At 36.5% G+C, this 19,106-nt stretch overlaps 1 protein-coding gene across 1 annotated transcript in view; it reads right to left on the bottom strand.

The window, feature by feature from the left end:
• The window catches only part of dnai3 (dynein axonemal intermediate chain 3), a 35,285-nt gene extending 16,946 nt beyond the window's left edge, over window positions 1-18,339 (bottom strand). Inside the window, exons 1-12 of the mRNA XM_041277487.1 lie at window positions 18,214-18,339; window positions 13,514-13,670; window positions 12,921-12,971; window positions 8,022-8,206; window positions 7,413-7,517; window positions 6,025-6,171; window positions 5,452-5,651; window positions 5,050-5,166; window positions 4,138-4,328; window positions 3,656-3,780; window positions 3,206-3,295; window positions 2,070-2,162 (exon numbers count right to left, since the gene is read on the bottom strand). Coding sequence (XP_041133421.1) covers window positions 2,070-2,162; window positions 3,206-3,295; window positions 3,656-3,780; window positions 4,138-4,328; window positions 5,050-5,166; window positions 5,452-5,651; window positions 6,025-6,171; window positions 7,413-7,517; window positions 8,022-8,206; window positions 12,921-12,971; window positions 13,514-13,634 — 1,425 coding nt within the window. The 5' untranslated portion in view covers window positions 13,635-13,670; window positions 18,214-18,339. The remainder of the gene's footprint in view (window positions 1-2,069; window positions 2,163-3,205; window positions 3,296-3,655; window positions 3,781-4,137; window positions 4,329-5,049; window positions 5,167-5,451; window positions 5,652-6,024; window positions 6,172-7,412; window positions 7,518-8,021; window positions 8,207-12,920; window positions 12,972-13,513; window positions 13,671-18,213) is intronic.
• Window positions 18,340-19,106: the final 767 nt, after the last annotated feature.

Consider the following 19,106-nt stretch of genomic DNA (forward strand, 5'->3'; position numbering starts at 1 on the left):
CAGCTTTGCATATCTGGACACTGCAATTTTTGCCAATTCTTCTTTGCAAAATTGCTCAAGTTGGATGGGAACCTTTGGTGAACAGCAATTTTCAACTCTTTCCACATATTCTCAATTGGACTGAGGTTTGGGCTTTGACTGGGCCACTCCAGGACACTGACCTTTTTGTTTTTAAGCCACTCCAGTATGGCTTTGGCTGTATATTTGGGGTCATTGTCCTGCTAGAAGATGAATCTTCTCCCAAGTCCCAGGTCTCTTGAAGACTTCAGCAGGTTTTCCTTCAGGATTTCTCTGTACTTTGCTGCATCCATTTTGCCTTCTATCTTCACAAGCTTTCCAGGCCCTGACGCAGAGAATCATACCCATAGCATGATGCTGCCACCACCATGCTTCATCGTAGGGATGGTGTTCTCAGGATGATGTGCGGTGTTAGGCTTGCGCCAAACATGGCGCTTAGCGTTGAGGCCAAAAAGCTCTATTTTGGTCTCATCAGACCATAGAATCTTCTTCCACTTGGTCTCAGAGTCTCCCACATGCCTTCTGGCAAACTCTAGGTGAGATTTGATGTGAGTTTTTTTCAACACTGGCTTTCTTTTTGCCACTCTCCCATAAAGGCCAATTTGTGAAGCTATTGTTGCCGTATGCACAGTGTCTCCGAGCTCAGCCTTGGAAAACTGTAACTCCTTTAGAGTTGCCATAGGCCTCTTGGTGGCCTCCCTGACTAGTGTCCTTTTCGCCCGGATACTCAGTTTTTGAGGACGGCCTGTTCTAGACAGACTTACAGTTGTGCCATGTTCTCTCCATTTCTTAATAATGAACTTACTGTACTCTAGGGGATATTGAATGCCTTGGAAATGTTCCTATATCCTACCCCTGATTGGTGCTTTTGAAGAACCTTATTCCGGATTTGCTTTGAATGATATAGTTTTTGTTAGGAAATGTACTAACCAACAGTGGCACCTCCCAGAGACAGATGTATTTAACCTGAAATCAGGTGAAATACCTTAACTGCACACAGGTGGACTCTTCAACTAATTATGTGACTTCTAAAGACAATTGGTTTTACTAGAGATTATTTAGGTGTGTCATAGCAAAGGGGGTGAATTCTTATGCAATCAATTATTTTCTGTTTTATATTTGTAATTAATTTAGATTTTATTTTTCACTTTGACATTATGGACTTTTTTTGTGTTGATCAGTGGCAAAAACTCCTAATTAAATCCGTTTTGATTCCATGTTGTAACACAATAAAATGTGGAAAAGTCCAAGGGGGTGAATACTTTTGAGAGCCACTGTATCTCATTTGCTGACCTATAGTTATACATAAATGCTACGTGCATACAAAACCAAACAATTTACAGATACTTGCAGGTTTGTATTTTCAGTGCTTGACATACTGCATTTTTAAAAGGAAATAAAGGAAGCGCCTAATCAAATGTATTTTTGTATCCATTTCCAAGATTTCACAGACTTTGGTCAAATTCGTGATTTCCGTGACCTCCATGACCTCTGTGACAAAATCACAGCCTTACTTATATTCAATACTAATAAACTGCATCTCTGGCTAGTTAGTGTTGAAAATGAAACTGTCAAACCTCACAGATCACATGTAGTTGTTACGTAACACCACAGATTGAAGATTAAAAAGTATTGCAACCAGATATAGTATCTGCTAACAGATATCTTGTGGGGTACTTACGTAATATACAAAATTAAAAGCAAATGTAAAATGTAAGTAAACTACATGGATGTTCTATTGGTTTTATGGCTATGGCTGCTGTCATTGGCAAACACTGAATTTACAATCTAGCCCAGTGAAGAGAAAAGAGATCAGATGTGTTCTGTGTGCTGTAGAAAACAGTGATGTGGTGTGTTTATCTATTTTAAGGTGCTTATTTAAAAGGCAGGTGATCAGTGTAAACTGAACAGAAAACATACCCAGTGTATACTCAGTTGTGTTGACATGTGGCACAGATGTTGTCCATGTGTGCCTAGCTGTAATTCAATTCTCCATTCCTTGTGCTTGCACACATTTGCTTTTTTAATTGAATGATTTATCAGGTACTTACTAATGCATTTACGGCAGCAGGAGTGTGCTTTGCTCCTCCAGTCCTTGTGCTTTGTAAACGCTCTGCATATGCGGAAATGTCCCATAAGACAACCTTAAAAAAAGAAAAATTATAAAGTATAACATTTTCGTTGGATTTAAACATCTTTAATTTTGTAGTTTGTGTTTACAATCAATTTCCTGGAGGAACAAAAAGCTACAGTATAATTTTAGAATTATTCAGGAATTACAATATATATATATATATATATATATATATATATATATATATATATATATATATATTATATATATAGTATAGATAGGAGGGATCTGCTAAAACATGTGAATATGCACTTTTGGGTGAACGGGCTAATGGGTTTTAATTGTGTTAATTGTTTTATTGTTTAGTTAATCCCCTGCACCTGGTGGTAATTGCAAATTAGAGCCAGGTGCAGGGTATTTAAGAGAAGCAGCCAGACTGCTAGGGGCTGCTGAGAAAAGAGCCCGACTGTGTGTGAGTGAGAGCAGTCATACCAGGAAGGTTGTGTGGAACGTAAGTTTGAGTTGTGTGACAGGTAAACGGCTTAGCCGTCCTGTGGTCAGTGAGGGACCAGTATCTGTTTAGTTAGTGCTCCAAAGGGAGTTAGGTGTTTGTTTCTGTTTGTTTTCTTTTCATTTGTGTTCATTAAAAGTGTGCGTCAGCGCCGTAAAAATCCATTTCTGTGTCGTGGGTCTAATTTTTTTACAGCAACTTGAACAACGTGAGTTCAATGATCCTATTACGATTATTATGATATAGATAATATAGATAGTATAGATATATATATATTATATATATAAATATTTACTTTTAAATAGTTCAATAAATCGTAGCAGCATCTTCTTTAGGCACCATTTGATGGTAACTTGATCTTAAACCTTTATTGGAAATCTTATTTTTCAAAGTAACAATGGAAGCATCTCTAACCATTATATGTACAGTAAAGACATTTCCATTGACGTAAATTTTCCTGTCGTTCGTTACGTTTATTTTGCAAATATATATATATATATATATATATATATATATATATACACACACACACACACACACACACTTCTCACAATATAGCTACATCAAAGTTGAAATAATATATTGAAAGGGAAAATCAGCACCTGTCCATTAATGCAGCCACCAACAATGATATTCGGATCACTAGGACAGAACTCAAAGCAGCAGATATCATCGGGACATTCCATCAGCAACTGCAGAGTAGAATATAGGCGGTTAGCATGAAGGTTTTAAAGAATGCATTGCTAAAATTGACGGGAACCTCTCTGCCATTCACTTTTATTGGGATTGCAAATCCTGTGGTAACACGACATGATACAGTTTAGATAAACACATGTCATGAAGGGCCCAAAGTCTGTCGTCAAGCCAAAAGACACATTTACTGTGAACCACAGGGCCCAATATTAATCTTATTTAGTTTTATACATCAATAACAAGCTTCCCAGCAGCCCTCTGTTACCAGGCCCCATATAAAATGCATGTACAGAGTCTGTACATCTGTCAGTGGCAGATAATGTCTAAACTGTTTTAAATCAGAAAACTGAATACCATACCTGAGGATGTATGGGATCAGAAAAGCTCCAGATGAGAATCAGCGAAGGGGTCAAGACTAGCTTAGCAGAGAGATTAATCCTGTCTTCAAAGGAAAGTCTTTCTGATACAGCAACAGCTATTATGCCTGGAGTACAGAAATACAATAGAAAACCCATCGCATTACTGTCAGGTACTAAAAAGGAACACAGACATTTGTAACCTGCATCAAACAAAATACAAACAGTGCTTATATTGTGTTTATGTGCATATTGGTAGATAGGATAATGTAATAATATAAACTTGATGTCCTGTGCAGTAATGTGTCAGTAATGAATAACATTTTAACAATCTATTATTTGTAAAACTAAATAGACACATTATTACCAATTCACAACGTGGTCCATGTTTTAACATGACCTAATGTTCAGTGGGCAAGTAGTTGGTGGGTCTGCAATTCTGCAGTTCTACTCCTGATTATGTTAGCTGCTACCTCATGCAATACCATAGATAGTTGGGTGCCAGTTAATACAGCTGACTGCCTTGTCTTTGCTGTAATACAGGTCTGTGAAGGACTGGTACTCTTTCAGATGAGTGTCTGTCTTTCCACCAAATGTGCTCTCATCCTCCCCCAGAGCTTTCCAGTCATCAAAGAATGCATCCATTATTTCATTCTGCTGGACAGCTATTTCAAATCTGTTTGGCAAACAGAAAGGCATAAAGTTTGATATTTATTGGTTATGGGAAGTATGATGCTTTAAATATTGCACAGTATGGTTTTATGCAGCTTTATGACATTGGCTTTAAATAAAATTTATTGGAGAGATCTATAATTTTTCCTTTATATATATATATATATATATATATATATATATATATATATATATATATATAATCTATATAATATATATAATATATATTAGATTTATGTATAATTTCTAATGTAGAGATAAGGGGAACTTAGTAAGTACAAAAATCTTTGGTTTGCAACATGTATAGCACAGTGTAAGGTCAGCGCTAGACTGAGCAAATATCAAGTGGCTTTATGTTAGTCGCTTTGATATTGCAGAAAACTGTAAATTGTTGTATCATTGTGGTTGGCTCATGTTGCATTTTCCATCAATTATTCATTAATTAAATTCACAATTCTGTGTCCACATCTCTGAATTGACCATGCATGACATGTAGCAGTCTGGCTGCGGGAGATGTACTATGACATCGTATTAAACCTGTTACTATTAACTGGCAAAGACCACAGTTAATAACTGTGACCTTTCTATTTAGTTGGTTTTGCCTTAACCCATAGAAGCTGGGAAAATCATGTAATCCAAAGCAATACTATTCCTTAATAGTATCACTGTGGAAACCCACAGTTATTAATTACAGAATATAAGTTGCTTAAGAGTTCAACTGTTACCTTAAAGCTACAGAGTTAATGAAATCTTTAAGGCTTTGAGAATTCATGAAGTTTTCTTTTTCTTCATCCGTGAATTCCCTGGGCACATACTGGGTGCAAGCATTCCGTGGGTATTTCCTGCAAGATGATGGAGGCATACAGAATGCAATGAACCCTTGTGCAGTACTGGCTTGTCACAGTGGGTGGTTGAAACAGTATCGTCTTTTTAGAAAAGCAAAAATCAAACAAACAAACCGTTTTAATGGATGGTTTAACAAGTCCTGCATAGAAAAATGTAAGAGGGAGTTTATCAGGTTATAGTTTAACAGGTTATATTGCTACATCCAGACAACCTCAAAAACCATGGCAACTTGGTCTTTAAATGGCAGTGCCTTTTTGAACACATGTTGTTTTCCTACATACCATTTTGTCTGTGTGCTGGTCTCCTGCAGCTGTGGAACAGCCTGTATACCAGTGTCCATCTCCATTTTTGTAACACTGAAGCTTTTGTCTGGGTAGGGGGTACATTCTATGTAGCCATCACGCACCACTGAAGCATTGCGATCAGTAAACTTCACCGGAGCCCCAAATTCTCTACGTTTTCGGGAAATCTTATATCTGTGCTGCAAGGTGGTTTAATTTGAAAATGTTACACAGAGAAACAGATATTCTGAGAGACGATCTTCTGCTTTAAAATTGGCATATCTTTCAGTTGCTCTAGAAACAAGTTACATCCATGCCACAGACCTTCTTGCCGCACTATGTAAAAAATGTAGGTGCAACATATGCATCCTCGCGAGTGATAAATGAAATCTCTCTTAAAACTCAAAATGCACATGTTGTGCATGTAGATCATACAGTTCTTATTATACCCAATTATATTAAAAGATATTTTATTTATGTTTCTATGGTTCACTACATTCCAAATGAGCAAAAAGGAATCTTTCAATTAGCTTTCATCTCAGTTAACAGTTTCACTTGTGATATTCCAGTCACCTTGCATCTGGAGTCTTTCACCGATTCCTCTTCAATCTCGAGACTGCTTCCCAGAGACTCCCATGGTTTGGGTTCTGGTGTTTTGTATAAAAATGGTTCCAGCAAATCTTCTTCCTCAACTCCCTCTTCCTCTGATGGTTCCGGGGGCTGCGTTATATCAATCACACAGAGTACAGTTTAACAAGGCTATAGGACAAGTTAGAACAACACAGCAGGTAAACACTTATTTCCTTCAGCTCACACCCACCTTTTATTTAGATCAATCATTATTGTGGATACACAAAAGAAAAAAGAGATGTTTAACACTGGCCAAACCCCTGATGCTTCTTTGAATTAGATTTAAATCATACACACAATACCACCAGGTGGACAAATGTTGTAATTGCATAAAGGAGTTAAACAGGAAAATCATTTGCCACATGAAAATGCATAGAACAGAACTTTATATAAAAAAAAAAAAAGCAATTTTAGAAATGTTTAGCCTTTAGGATCTTACAGAGAAACCTGTTGTGCACTGAATATTGCAATGTACGCAACACGTAATTTTTGTTCCCGCCTAAAAATGCATTGGAGCAACTAGATCCTCTTATAAAAGTCAGAGCCTAGCAAAATAAAGTACTTTAAAACTAAATTCTACGTACAAGCGTTTATTTATTTATAAATTTAGTAGTTACCAATTATTTTGGGTATTTTCTCCCAATTTAGAATATCCAATTATTTTTAGACTCAGCTCACCGCTACCACCCCCACGCTGACATGGGAGCGGCGAAGACGAACACACGCTGTCCTCCGTGTCGTCAGCCGACTGCTTCTTTTCAAACTGCAGACACACCATGCAGCCACCTCAGAGCTACAGCGTCGGAGAACAACGCAGCTCTGGGTAGCTTACAGACAAGCCCGTAGGCACCAGGCCAGACTACAGGGGTCACTGGTGTGCGGTGAGCTAAGGACACCCTGGCTGACCTAAGCCCCCCCCCCCCCCCCCCCCCCCCCCCACCCCCCCACCCCACCCCCCAGGCGCACTCGACCAATTGTTAGCCACTCGGTAAAGATTGAGGAGCTCCCGTCCATGGTCGGCAGTGGAATAGCCTGGACTCGAACTGGCAATGTCCGGGCTATAGGGCGCATCCTGTATTCCATGTGGAGCACCTTTACTGGGATCACCTTCACTCAGAATCCCCTGCTTTTATTTAATTTAATAATGCACTGCATGTGTTTATTGTTAAATAGATAAAAGTTTAACATCTTTTTTAAAAAAATTGAACATCACAGCAGGTGTTTTCACAAACAGGTTTCCAAAATAAAGTCTAGACCATTAAAGTTTTGAACAAGGGGAATATAAACAACTTTTTCCCGTAAACACTATGAAGAGCAACAAATTGCCTTACGTGTAAAATTCTTTCCTTTGTGTCTTCTGTTCCTACAAGGTAGAAACTCTGTCCATATTTAAAGTCTCTATCAAACACCAATAACAGCTCCTCCCCTGGGTAGTTCTGTATGAAACACAAGGTACAGCAGTGAGTACATTAAATACATCAAATGAGAAAGACTGCTGTAGTCTGTGCAACAAAAATGTATCTGTAAGTGAACACCTGTAGAAAAGAAGTGCGTCAGTTAAATTGAAAGCCTTTAATCTTAAGAAAAAATGAACTTCCTTATAAAAAACAACAAGGTCAAATAGAAAAACATGTAACATTTTCAGATCCCTCATTACTGCATTTGTAATTTCATATTTACGTCAATTTCCTATGCATGAATTATTCAATTAGGCAATTATAGAAAGTAAAACATTTTGTATTGTAGTTTACCAATGTGGTTACATACTTGAAAACATGATTAAAACCTCACTACAGAATTGCGTGTTCTATATGTTTCAGGGGTTAATTTTATCCAATCGTAAAACAGGAGAAAAATAGAAGAAAAAAATTACCAAAAGGTTGTCAGAGAAGAGCCCTGTCATATGTGTTTCATGTGGTTTAATGAAAGATTATACCCACCATAACCATCTGCTTGACCGGGTAGAAATCAGAGACAGCAGCCCTCATCTTCATATCATTCAGGATCTCTTCCTTCTTGATGATTTTGTGGAGGTTGTCCTGTGTGAGATCTTCATCTGCCCGGCACTGAAACAGTTCTTGGGTCTTGGAGGTAAGAACCAGTGGGAAGATATCTTCAGGTGGACCTTGAAGAGACATTTGAGACAGTGTGGACAGTCTGATCAGCACGTCGTCCTCAGCTTACCCCTGTGACACGTGGTTTTGCAGTTGAGGTGAAAGGGCTGAAATCCCATAATACTTGATGAGGTTAAGATTACTATTGTACATTAAGAAACACATTTAACAGCAGAAACTCTTTAAACAGTCAGACGTGTAAAACCTCAATTTCCTTAATCCTTTATGTATTAACTAGAATAGAGATTTAGGTCAAATTGGTGCCAAGACACATATTGTTCACTACAAACGCTTCGTTTTGGTTTCATAAGAGGTCCACTGTCTTTTTTTTTTTTGTTTTAAAGGCATTTAAAGGAGTGTTAACCAATGTTTCAGAATTTTTTCCTATGCATGCACTAGCAATTTAATAAACCAACCCCCTTTATGTACAGTATACTTCAATTTGGAGTATGTAGAAGTATTTTAAAGAAAACACTGTAAATGAAAAGATAAAGTCTTCCTATACAGTCTTGCTAATGTAAACACCACTATTTGCAATTACAGTTCACATTCCACTGGTGGCCTCTTCAAAGCATCCAGAAAGGGCACTGAACCCAGACACCAACTTTAGATTCAATAACTTGTGTGGGGCCACCTTTCCATTTTAAGGAAATACATGATAATATATTCATTTTAAATGCTATTTACATGGCTGAGTTGTCTAATTGTACCCCAGTTAACATTCCATAAATGGATGAAAAGCTTAACAGAGAATCACTTTAAATCATCTGGTAACGTTTACCTTAATGAACACTTTTTTGAAAATTAATCGGTTGCACAAAGTGACAATTAATATTGTGTTGTGTGTATGTGGGAGGGGGTGGTCCTTCCTCCTGAACTGAAGTTAGAAACTTACATTCAATTCCAATTCAGGCTGTGATACAATTCACATAGATTCACTTGTCACCAGCTCTATTGCACTTTATTTAGTGCAAATTGGAAAAGATGCAAGTTAAAAATAAATATCTCCAGCGAGTCATTCTTTCAAAACTGCTTAACTAGTGGGAAAAGTAATATCTAGAAGTACACTTAAAATATTTTCCAAGAAACATTACGCTAGCCAGTGAATGACTAGTACCTTGAAATATTTGCTTGAAAGAATAACAAATCTGCAGACAGACTGCAATAGCTGGGAGTTAAAGAAATATGAATAGCCGAAGCCATGCGTTTTTAATTTCTGCTTTATTTTACAGAAACAGTTTACACCAGTTTTCTTTACAGACACCTCAAATTATCCCCAGGATTCATTTTATCACTTGCATGTGATTCATGCTGGTACCATAATCCTTATCGGATAGTAGTTTCACATACTAAATCCAAATCAAGAAATACCATTACGCACTACGGAGTACTAGCCCTTCACCGCGAGAAAGCTGGATTTCATTGTATGAAGTAAAATTTGTGGTATGACTACAAATTGAGTAAATGGTTCAGTAAAGTAGATTCTACTCTCCTCATTCACAAAGCAAGGCAGTGGGACAGGTCAGGACATCAATCAAAAAATGCTAGTAAGAAAACAAGAAGATGACCTACATACAACGAGGCACATTTTCAAATGACTGACAATTTGCTTAAAAATGACACTAATAATGAAGGTTCTACAATACTTGGGGTTTCCCGAGGGCTGCAATAATATACGTCATCTAAAAGCTCAGGATTCTCTCCACTGAAACCAAGAACGGCATCTTATTTAGCATATATATTGCAATATACTCCTCACATCTGTAAAGGCTTACCTTCGGGCTTAGTCTCTTGTGCCTACAGCGTTATGACAGCTTTGTGAAGAACCAGAAAGCAAACTGTTTGAGTAGTGGCATTTGCTTCACAAGCCACTATGCAACTTGATATAGCCATGTCATTTACTACGTTTACTTTAAATGTATTTTGTTATTCTAAAAACTGCTTGAAATGATCCACTGACAGACCTGTCACACAAATTAATGTCCAAGAGATAACTATTCCATAAAGAGAGTGTCAAATACTGCTCAATGTACAGTAACAGCATGTTTAAATATACTAATTTTAAAATAAAGTCTTTCTCGGTGTCTTCAACACTGAGCGCATTAATAAACTTCTAGTCGAAATGTTGTATACGATCTGTATACATTTCTGATACTGAGGTACCAGCAATTTGGATATGTTTGTTTTTAAATGGTTAAATACATAGAAAATATATTCTAAACTACCCAAATCTTCCATTATATTAAATCAAAACATTGCCTGAAAGAAAAGGATGTCCACAATCTGCAGAAACATTTCTGAGAAATGACTTCAGTAGCTACTCTTGTGGATCCAACTTTCATTCACTAACTGCTACAGTACCACTAAAAGTAGAATATGGTGAATCTCATGTTCTTGCCAAGGAAAAGAACCAGACAGTGGAAGTGGTAAGTGTGGTAAGTAGGATTTTTCAAAGCAAACACTATAGCATTTGAAATGGCTTCTGCCATGAAGAGAATCCAAGTCAACCAAGTAGACAGCCAGTACACATTAGCATACATTATTACTTTATTAAAAGGGATTTTCTAGTGGGTGCTCATAGTTACGCAGGCTAATACTAGGAGTGATGATTTGTGTTTACTGGAGTGTTCATGCTTCATGCCATCACAATGTATCAATAAGTCTTTCCTTTTTATGTCTGTATATGGGAATGATGGTGCTTTCTCTTTTTACTGCTGGCTGAGGGGAAACATTCTTCATAAGTTACATCAAAATAAGCTCAGTGGCAATCACAAAACAAAGCACTGGTATATACATGAATATGTGGTGTGGAGGTGTCTCACTTGATATGTCTTCTTGTGCATTTACAATAACTTATTGTAAATCACATGAACTCAGGAATTACTACTTATCATAAAAACAGTGGTTTTCATTTTAAATTAAATGGAAGTTTGACAAACAGGTTGATTTCCCATATGCAGATGTCCTATAGTAAACAGGTAGCATACCTGCAATATGCTTCTTTGTATAATAGGTACAGTCAAGCCAGCACACCTGTACAGAAGGACCATCCATCTTAATTTCCATATACATAAGACCACCTGTCTAAACATTTAGACCTCTGTCAATATAAGCAGTTTTCACTGTACTAGTATAACATTTATTTCTGTAATTTGCATAGACAGTAAAAAAAACTAAATTTTATACCCTCACAAATGTAATATTAAAACAACAAAAAATGTGGTTAAACTTAAACAAGTATTCAAGTTATGTGCTTAAATGCCTGGGAATGATGTGCTTAAAAGCCTTTGTGATGATTATAAGATTCTTTCAGTGAAAACCCATAATTAAGGCAGAGGGTTTCACACGGTCCATTGTGCTGCTAGCAATTATAGCCTGTATTAAAATGCATTTTTAGGTTATTCATTATTTACAGGATTTCATGGGGATAAGCAGACATACAGTTTCAGAACAAAAAATCTTTCTGCAGACTGGCAGAAACCCATAGGGTGGTTAGCACATTTGTTTCGCACACGTGGTAACAATTTAGATTTCCCATATTAAAGGTTTAAACTGGAAAATACACCAGAAAAAATAAATACAAATGAAACAGAATAATTAGAGATAAAATGCCTACAAATATTCACATAAACAGCACATACATCTTGTGGTCTTTTTCTTTTTAAACTCAGTACATGCCTGTATGGTGCATAATAATACACAGTTAGACAGTATACACACACTATGACAATATAGGACTCTTGCCAGTGCTCACAGTTCACAGCACACTCTAAATCTCCATGCAGTGCCATTGTGAAATGTCAAATTCTTACTTGCCAAGAGCCAGTTTGGCAAGTAAAAATTCAGAGTGTGGCCCCCTTATCCATTCGGAAACAGATGATCACACTTTAAATGCTTTTCTGGACACTGACCTGGACAAGGTCTCAGTCTTTACATTATTCAGACAGAAATGGCAGTGGGTTAATCTGTACTGGGCTACAATCTGGATTAGGTTACGTGATAAACGGCTTTAGTGGTCTCAATTTAGCCCTCAGTGGACAGCATTACATATCACAACATCACACTCAAAGGTATGTTTTCATAGACAGGGCCAACACCTTTTTAATCACTGACAATTAGAAATTAATAATGCAATGTTGTTTTTTTTTTAGCTGTACATAAGAAAAGTATTCTATGTACGCTTTAGTCAATGCGTTGACATAGATTGCCGTGAAGACCTGACATGTTCTGACAAGGGAGACTGAAATATACCCTTTTCCTGGAACACTTGGCTTGCTCTTAACAGAAAAACTGTCATACAGTATGTGTTCTAAATCACTGAAGCTGTGTACGATTGTGTGCGTGTGTGTGTGTGTGTGTGTGTGTGTGTGTGTGTGTGTGTGTGTGTTCTAGATCTGGACAGTCATGTGTCATTCTGAAAACCTGAAACCTTATTGGTTAAACCAAACAGTCCCAGGTAATGAGCACCCTAAAAAAATCTAGTGGAACAAAACGCCACTTATATTGAACAAAAACCATAAAAACAAATAGTTCATATTAACCTCAAGTGGTTGTTAAAGGGATCAGATCAGATTTAACTCTGCAATTGTAGACCTTATATATAGCCACTATATACACAGTACATGATGGTAACTCAGAATCAGAATATTTGTATGGCCATACGACTCATTAACACTTTATTAGGAACTACAGTATAAGAAAATAAAGTAGGCTGATCATTTTTACCTGACTCTGTAGCACTCCCAGTTGGTGTAGTTGGTGTGTCTTCTTTTTTAGCTAAAAAGTCCAAACAAAAACGAACATCTCAATATTTCAAGAAATATCTTTGCTAGTATTTCCTATTGATATAACCCTCCCCGCCTTTGAAACATTGCTGTTTAGTTAACAAAATAAACACTTAAACAAATAAACATAATTTAAAAAAAATGTGGGGGGCAGAATATTTCAGTGTAGGTCAAAAACAGCATCAGCAACTCTACTGCAGCAAATCCATTTGTAAAGAAATATTTTAACAGTCCTCAGTCTAAAGAAATGTGACCTTCGCTTGAATGTCTGAAGAACTTCCCAGGCACACATAGGCTCTCACACAGCTCCTGCAGTACGGTTAAAGGTCTTTGACTCTGTGGCCTTGCGTAGAAAGATGGTACCCGAGCCAGGATGGTGACGCATAACTAATATGAGCTTTAAACATTTACATGGCAAGAAATCACTTTACAGCAAGGACAACAGGGTGGTCTAAGCTATTCACTGAACTGTATGTAAAGTTTAGATGACTGGACACATTGAATACAGAACCAAATTGATATTTCTGTTCATACCTGCTGTTGTCTTAGTTTTTCCCTTGAAACTTTTTTGAGAGCTGGTTGTGCTGGTTGCACTTTTACGTCTCTTTGTGGCATCTTTTCCAGGAGTGTTCTTCTTATTAGGCTTATCTGACATCTTTTAAAGGATCTTGTATCCCACCCGTAAAAAGTCCTAAGAGACAATTATACATACACGTGAGAACAACAAAAACATTGCTCACGAGACTACAAACAGATATACATTTATTTAACATTTAATGCATGACAAGAAAAGTACCTGCTTTGCCTTATTGTATGTTTGTGGGAAAACTGAGATGAGGTCATACTGCTTAAAACAAAGTTGTATTCAGTGCATAATAATGAATACACAGGAGTGTAACAGTTCACCTAAATGTTCTGAACTGAAACATGCAATTAGCTACAGACACAAAACAGAAGAGGGCATCCATATGTTGGAACTCTTTAAATATCAAAATACAATGTTTTCAACTGTGATTTGAGCTACACTGTCAATTATGGAAGACTGCATTTGTTACCTACTGTAATAATACCCTCATTTTGACATGATTCTTGTGGCTACTATTCAATCCGGATACAATTAAATGCATGGAATAATTCAATTACAAAATATGAAGGTGTGCATACATGACTGGCTGTAAAATTTTAAATATAACAAATACTCTTGACAGGCTGAAACTATGAAGACTGTGCTGGCCTGGGATATGTTATGAGGTTGTGAGAAAATGACTGCAAGCAGTTTGTCTTGCTTTATTATAATTTATATAGTTTGTTTTCTTTTGATGATATAGGGGCTGATGTAAGGATAGGCGCCGTGCAAACAATTGGGGCTGCACTACCCAAATTGCCTGGTAGCAAGGCAATTATTTTGCACTGCGGCCTATGTAAGCTTAAAAGCAATGCAAATTACTCAACACGCACAAATAATGAGCTGCAATCATGATAACGAGGGTCGCAATGAAAGCTGCCTGTGCATCGGGGTATTTAGCGGCTGCACTTACAGCCCAGAGGTGAGGTGAGTTAGTACAGAGATCCGAGAGAGGTGATGAAAAGGTGGCAGGACCTGCTGCAGCAAACAAAAGTGAAACTCACAACGTAGTACAGACATGCAGCAGGAATAGGAGGAGGGCCGCCATCCACATCACAGCTGACATCGCTGGAGAGGGAAGCGGAGAGGATAATCCGTCCCAAACAAAGTGACCCTAGGTTTGAATATGCAGGGTATTCTCCATCTGGCCCTCCTCCAAAGGTTTTTCTTCCTGTCCTCAACAAGAGCCAAGCATTGCTGATTCAAGAAGAGAACCACAGCAGCCATCCTGAGGCCAATGACAGGTCTTGAAAGTGTGTGGTTTTATACATCTTTTAAATTCTCGCTTCTACAATGGTTTGCACCTTGTCAGAGGAGGTGCAACGATTTTGGAAGGTCAGCAATTGCCCAAGTGCAAAGCAAAATCCTTACCTCTCATTACAACATTTTCGCCTCTTAGTATTCCAGATTCCCACCCAATCCCATGTTCATTTCTTCATTTGAATACATTTCAATATCATTAATGATGGCAAAGCGCTAATTTGATACCGGGTGCCAAATGCCAGTTGAAAACCATTCCTACATACTGTGCGTTTTTAGTGACCGCTAAAGTCCCACTTTACGCCAACTAAACATGGTTTTTGGCAGCAATATGGGTGCTTTGCAGCTGCAAATCACTTTGCACGTATCTTTACATTGGCCCCAGAGTGTGCTAAAATCCCATTCCAATTTATTATTTATAATTAGTTTCAGCTACTGACATATAAACAGTAAAGCTACTGACATATAAATAAAGTTATAAACATATAAACAATATTTAAATACACTGTGCTGCTGAACAAACTGTAATGCTAGACAATTATAGACCAACTATTGGTAAATTAATGAAATGCATATAGCACCATCTTGTGGAAATCTAGAGTTACACCAATCTAAATTAATAGTCTTTATATTCCCAGTAATATCAGGTTTGCCAGAAAATAAAAATGGATCTTCATGTGGGATGAAAATGAACACATTCATTTAAAGGAAAGTTGTAGGTACAATTATCAGAACTTATCAGAACTATTTGTTGCAATTGCAAATGCTGATCTTCTAGCTGACAATGGGTAGTGTGGACACGACACAGCCGTAAAGCCTGTCCCACTGCACAGGAAAAAAAGCCAAAGATCAAACTCTCTTACTAAAGCAGATACAGATGCAGATAAACTCTCTCACTAAAGCAGATACAGACCCATAAGATTTGTCTGGGGGAATTAATCATGCCAATGATAGCTTCACAAATGCTATAGGAGCACTTTTATTTTATGTGACTTATTTTCAGCATGAGTCTGCCACAGGCATTTCAAAAGCCCTATATTTTTCACAGGTGTGGACAAAACCTAGAAGAACTGTGTAGATAAATAAATGAATCCCACAGTCTCTCACGTCTGTGCCAACATTTGTGACCTCCATAAATGTGTAGAGAGGACAAATGCTGTGAACAATACTCCAAATATGTATAATAAATTGATCAAATCAGCAATAACAGCTTGTTACCTCTGGTCAATAAGGGTCAAGCAAATTAAGCCCTTATGACATTACAAAGATGTATTAAGTTGTTCAGTACAGTATTTATACAAAGCTACTTAGTGCTGCAATAATAAACAAATACAATAATAATAATAATAATAATAATAATAATAATAATAATAATAATAATAATAATAAACTGTGATAAACCAACACTGTGCCAAAGAGTAATTCGCTATTACATCTACAGGAACTGAATTTAGTTGCTGTTGACTGTTTTACTATGTTTAATCATCTATAGTTTATTTATTTTTTAATTCTTTCCTATAATACAACTAATGTTACGTCACTATTTCAAAAACATTAACTCTATGAATGTCAGCTTGTCTGAAAAATGTCGGTATAAGTCAGATTTACAAAAAAAGTGATATTATGGCATTTCAAATAATGTTAACATTCAGTACCTTCCCTTAAGGTTTTATCATAACAATGACAACCATGACTTACATATTTCTTTCTGATTTTCGCTACAGTGCTGTTACAAACCTTATTGGTTTGCCATTTTTTTCTTCCACACAATAAAAATTCAAGTAATGTGTTAATAATGCTGTACATATTTGACATGGATTGAGTGAATTTCTTTCACCTGGGTGAAAGTGAAAATAACAGAAAAATGCCAGGTTTGTGAGAGTGGTGTAATAAGATAAGAATTATTATTATTTATTTATTTTAAACTTGTTCAAGTACTGGTTTGCACCTTTTCAAAAGGTAAATTCAATCCATTTATCATTGAGTTACAAGCAAAATATTACACCTACTTTAAAGATTTTTTTTTTTTTTTTTATGATTTCCTTATCTACAGTAATTGTATAGCTGAAGGAATCATTGCCGCAGTTTATTTAACTTTTAATTGGTTTGTTTTTAACCTATCAGTATACTTTCCTAATATCAGAAATCAAAATGTGAAGACTGACAAATACTAATAATACTAATTACTAAATGTTTAGAATACTGTGCCATCTTGTGGGAAAGACAACAATGTTTTTTGCACTGCTACAAATCATACAATCAGTTTATATTTCTGCCACATGATGTATTTTCTAACTTTGAGAACTTGAATTCTGGAGCAGAAAAGTAAAACACACACATACACCTACACACACACACACACACACACACACCGAACTTAAGCATAGTTCCTGAATTCTAATATTATGTCAGGCAGCTGTCTACATATTCCACTATAAATATCAGATGCTACTATTATCCACAGCCTGGAAAAAAGAGGCAGTGACTGCTAATTCAGTTGAAATTCAAATTAGACTGAATTGTTTGGAGCCTTGTTTCCATTCTTAGTTCCAATCAAGACTGGGTCACAAGCTTAGGACTGCTGCTTGCTGCTTGGGGTAACATTCCAAAGTTAGCTAATTCAATTGCAGCAAAAATAGGTGAGGTTGTGGGTTAAAGGCAGAGGGCAAAGTGTTTAAAATTGTATTGTTATCTTACCCATGTGCTTTGCATGTTATTTGGTTTCCAATTTGCATCCTGTTTCTGTTTTTCATCACATCACATCTTTTAAACTTATTTTTTAAAACGTTGAGCTCAGCAAGGTTCCTAGCCATAGTCTTACCTGTTAAATACTGATACTATTACAAAAGTCTTGTTCAGTCATACAGCTTGGAAATATTGTATTGTGTTGTGCTGGTTGAGGTCATGACTGCTGCTAACAACATGCATTGTGTCATCGTGTTGGGTTTTTTTTTTGTTTGTTTTTATCTTATTTGTTTTATTTTTTATATAACAATATTAAATATGAAATCATTTTTAATCCCTTGCCATTCTACCTTTAATACAATTCCTTTCACCACTGAACTCCCAGCTTTAGTATATAAAGTGATATTATACAGTTTATACGTGTTTTATTTTATGATGCATCTCCTACATTGTTTGTTCTGAAACACAATGCCTCCTGCTGTTTTTCTTTAAAACATGCACACTTCATTCATTTAGATATGTTTATGGTATTAAATGTTATCTCCAAAATTAACTCTTAAAATAAACCTTTAGAAAAACGTTTTATTGATTACATTCATTGACAACAAAAATGAACGGCTTTTTTTGGAAACCACAAATTAAAGTAAAGAAAAGAAATGCCGACCTGTTATGAAGTCCTCTCGCTGCACTTCACAAAGAAAATAGTTATATTTTATTATTACTAATTTATAAACTATCAGATTCACGTATTTTCTCTATCCCTCGAATTAGAGTAAAACGGCTTCCGGCGTCGTTGGGGTTGCTAGGAGAAAACAAAACTTTAACGCTTGATTGACAACTTGAAAAGCATCTTGGTATTTCGCGTTAAGCTTTAGTGCCCGCCCTAATTTAAAGAGACATCAACCGATTTAGCAATATCTGAAGGAAATTGATTTAGTAACATTCGGCTACAAAACGATGTATAGGTATTGTAGGGATAATATTAACACACACAGTATGTTGGAGTTATTCCACCAGCAGGCAACCAATTACATTTTATAGTCAGCTGTGATTAATTACTAAATGAAACTGTTCATACTACAACCCATCTCAGACTCGCTTTTTATTTGATCAATCTCGTCTTGTCACCTGCAGAGCAACAACAAAAAAAAACTTAAATGACATTTTTCAAATGTTTGTTAAACTTTCCAGTCAGAAAATGGAAGTTTCTCAATTTAAAATAGCTCAGAAAAATATAAGAACAATTCAGGAAAACAAATATGAAAAGTATGACATTGAAAAACAAATTCCTGTCCTTGATGAGTCACCATAAAATCCATCAACCGCATACGCTTATTTAGTCCTGTATGCCTTTGTGAAAAGGGAATACGTAGAAATATGTACATTTATATTTTTAAGTAAATCAGCAGGTCTTTCATCCAGTGAAATCCAAAAAGGTTGTCAAATTCACCTGGCTGGACATAGTGTTTTTAGAAAGGCAAACCATTATAGAACCGATTTGTCTGTTTAGACTTTCCTTGAACTGATCTCAGAACGATCTAAGCGAACAGGCAGGTT

Source organism: Polyodon spathula, chromosome 18 (assembly GCF_017654505.1).
Source record: "Polyodon spathula isolate WHYD16114869_AA chromosome 18, ASM1765450v1, whole genome shotgun sequence".
NCBI lineage: Eukaryota > Metazoa > Chordata > Actinopteri > Acipenseriformes > Polyodontidae > Polyodon > Polyodon spathula.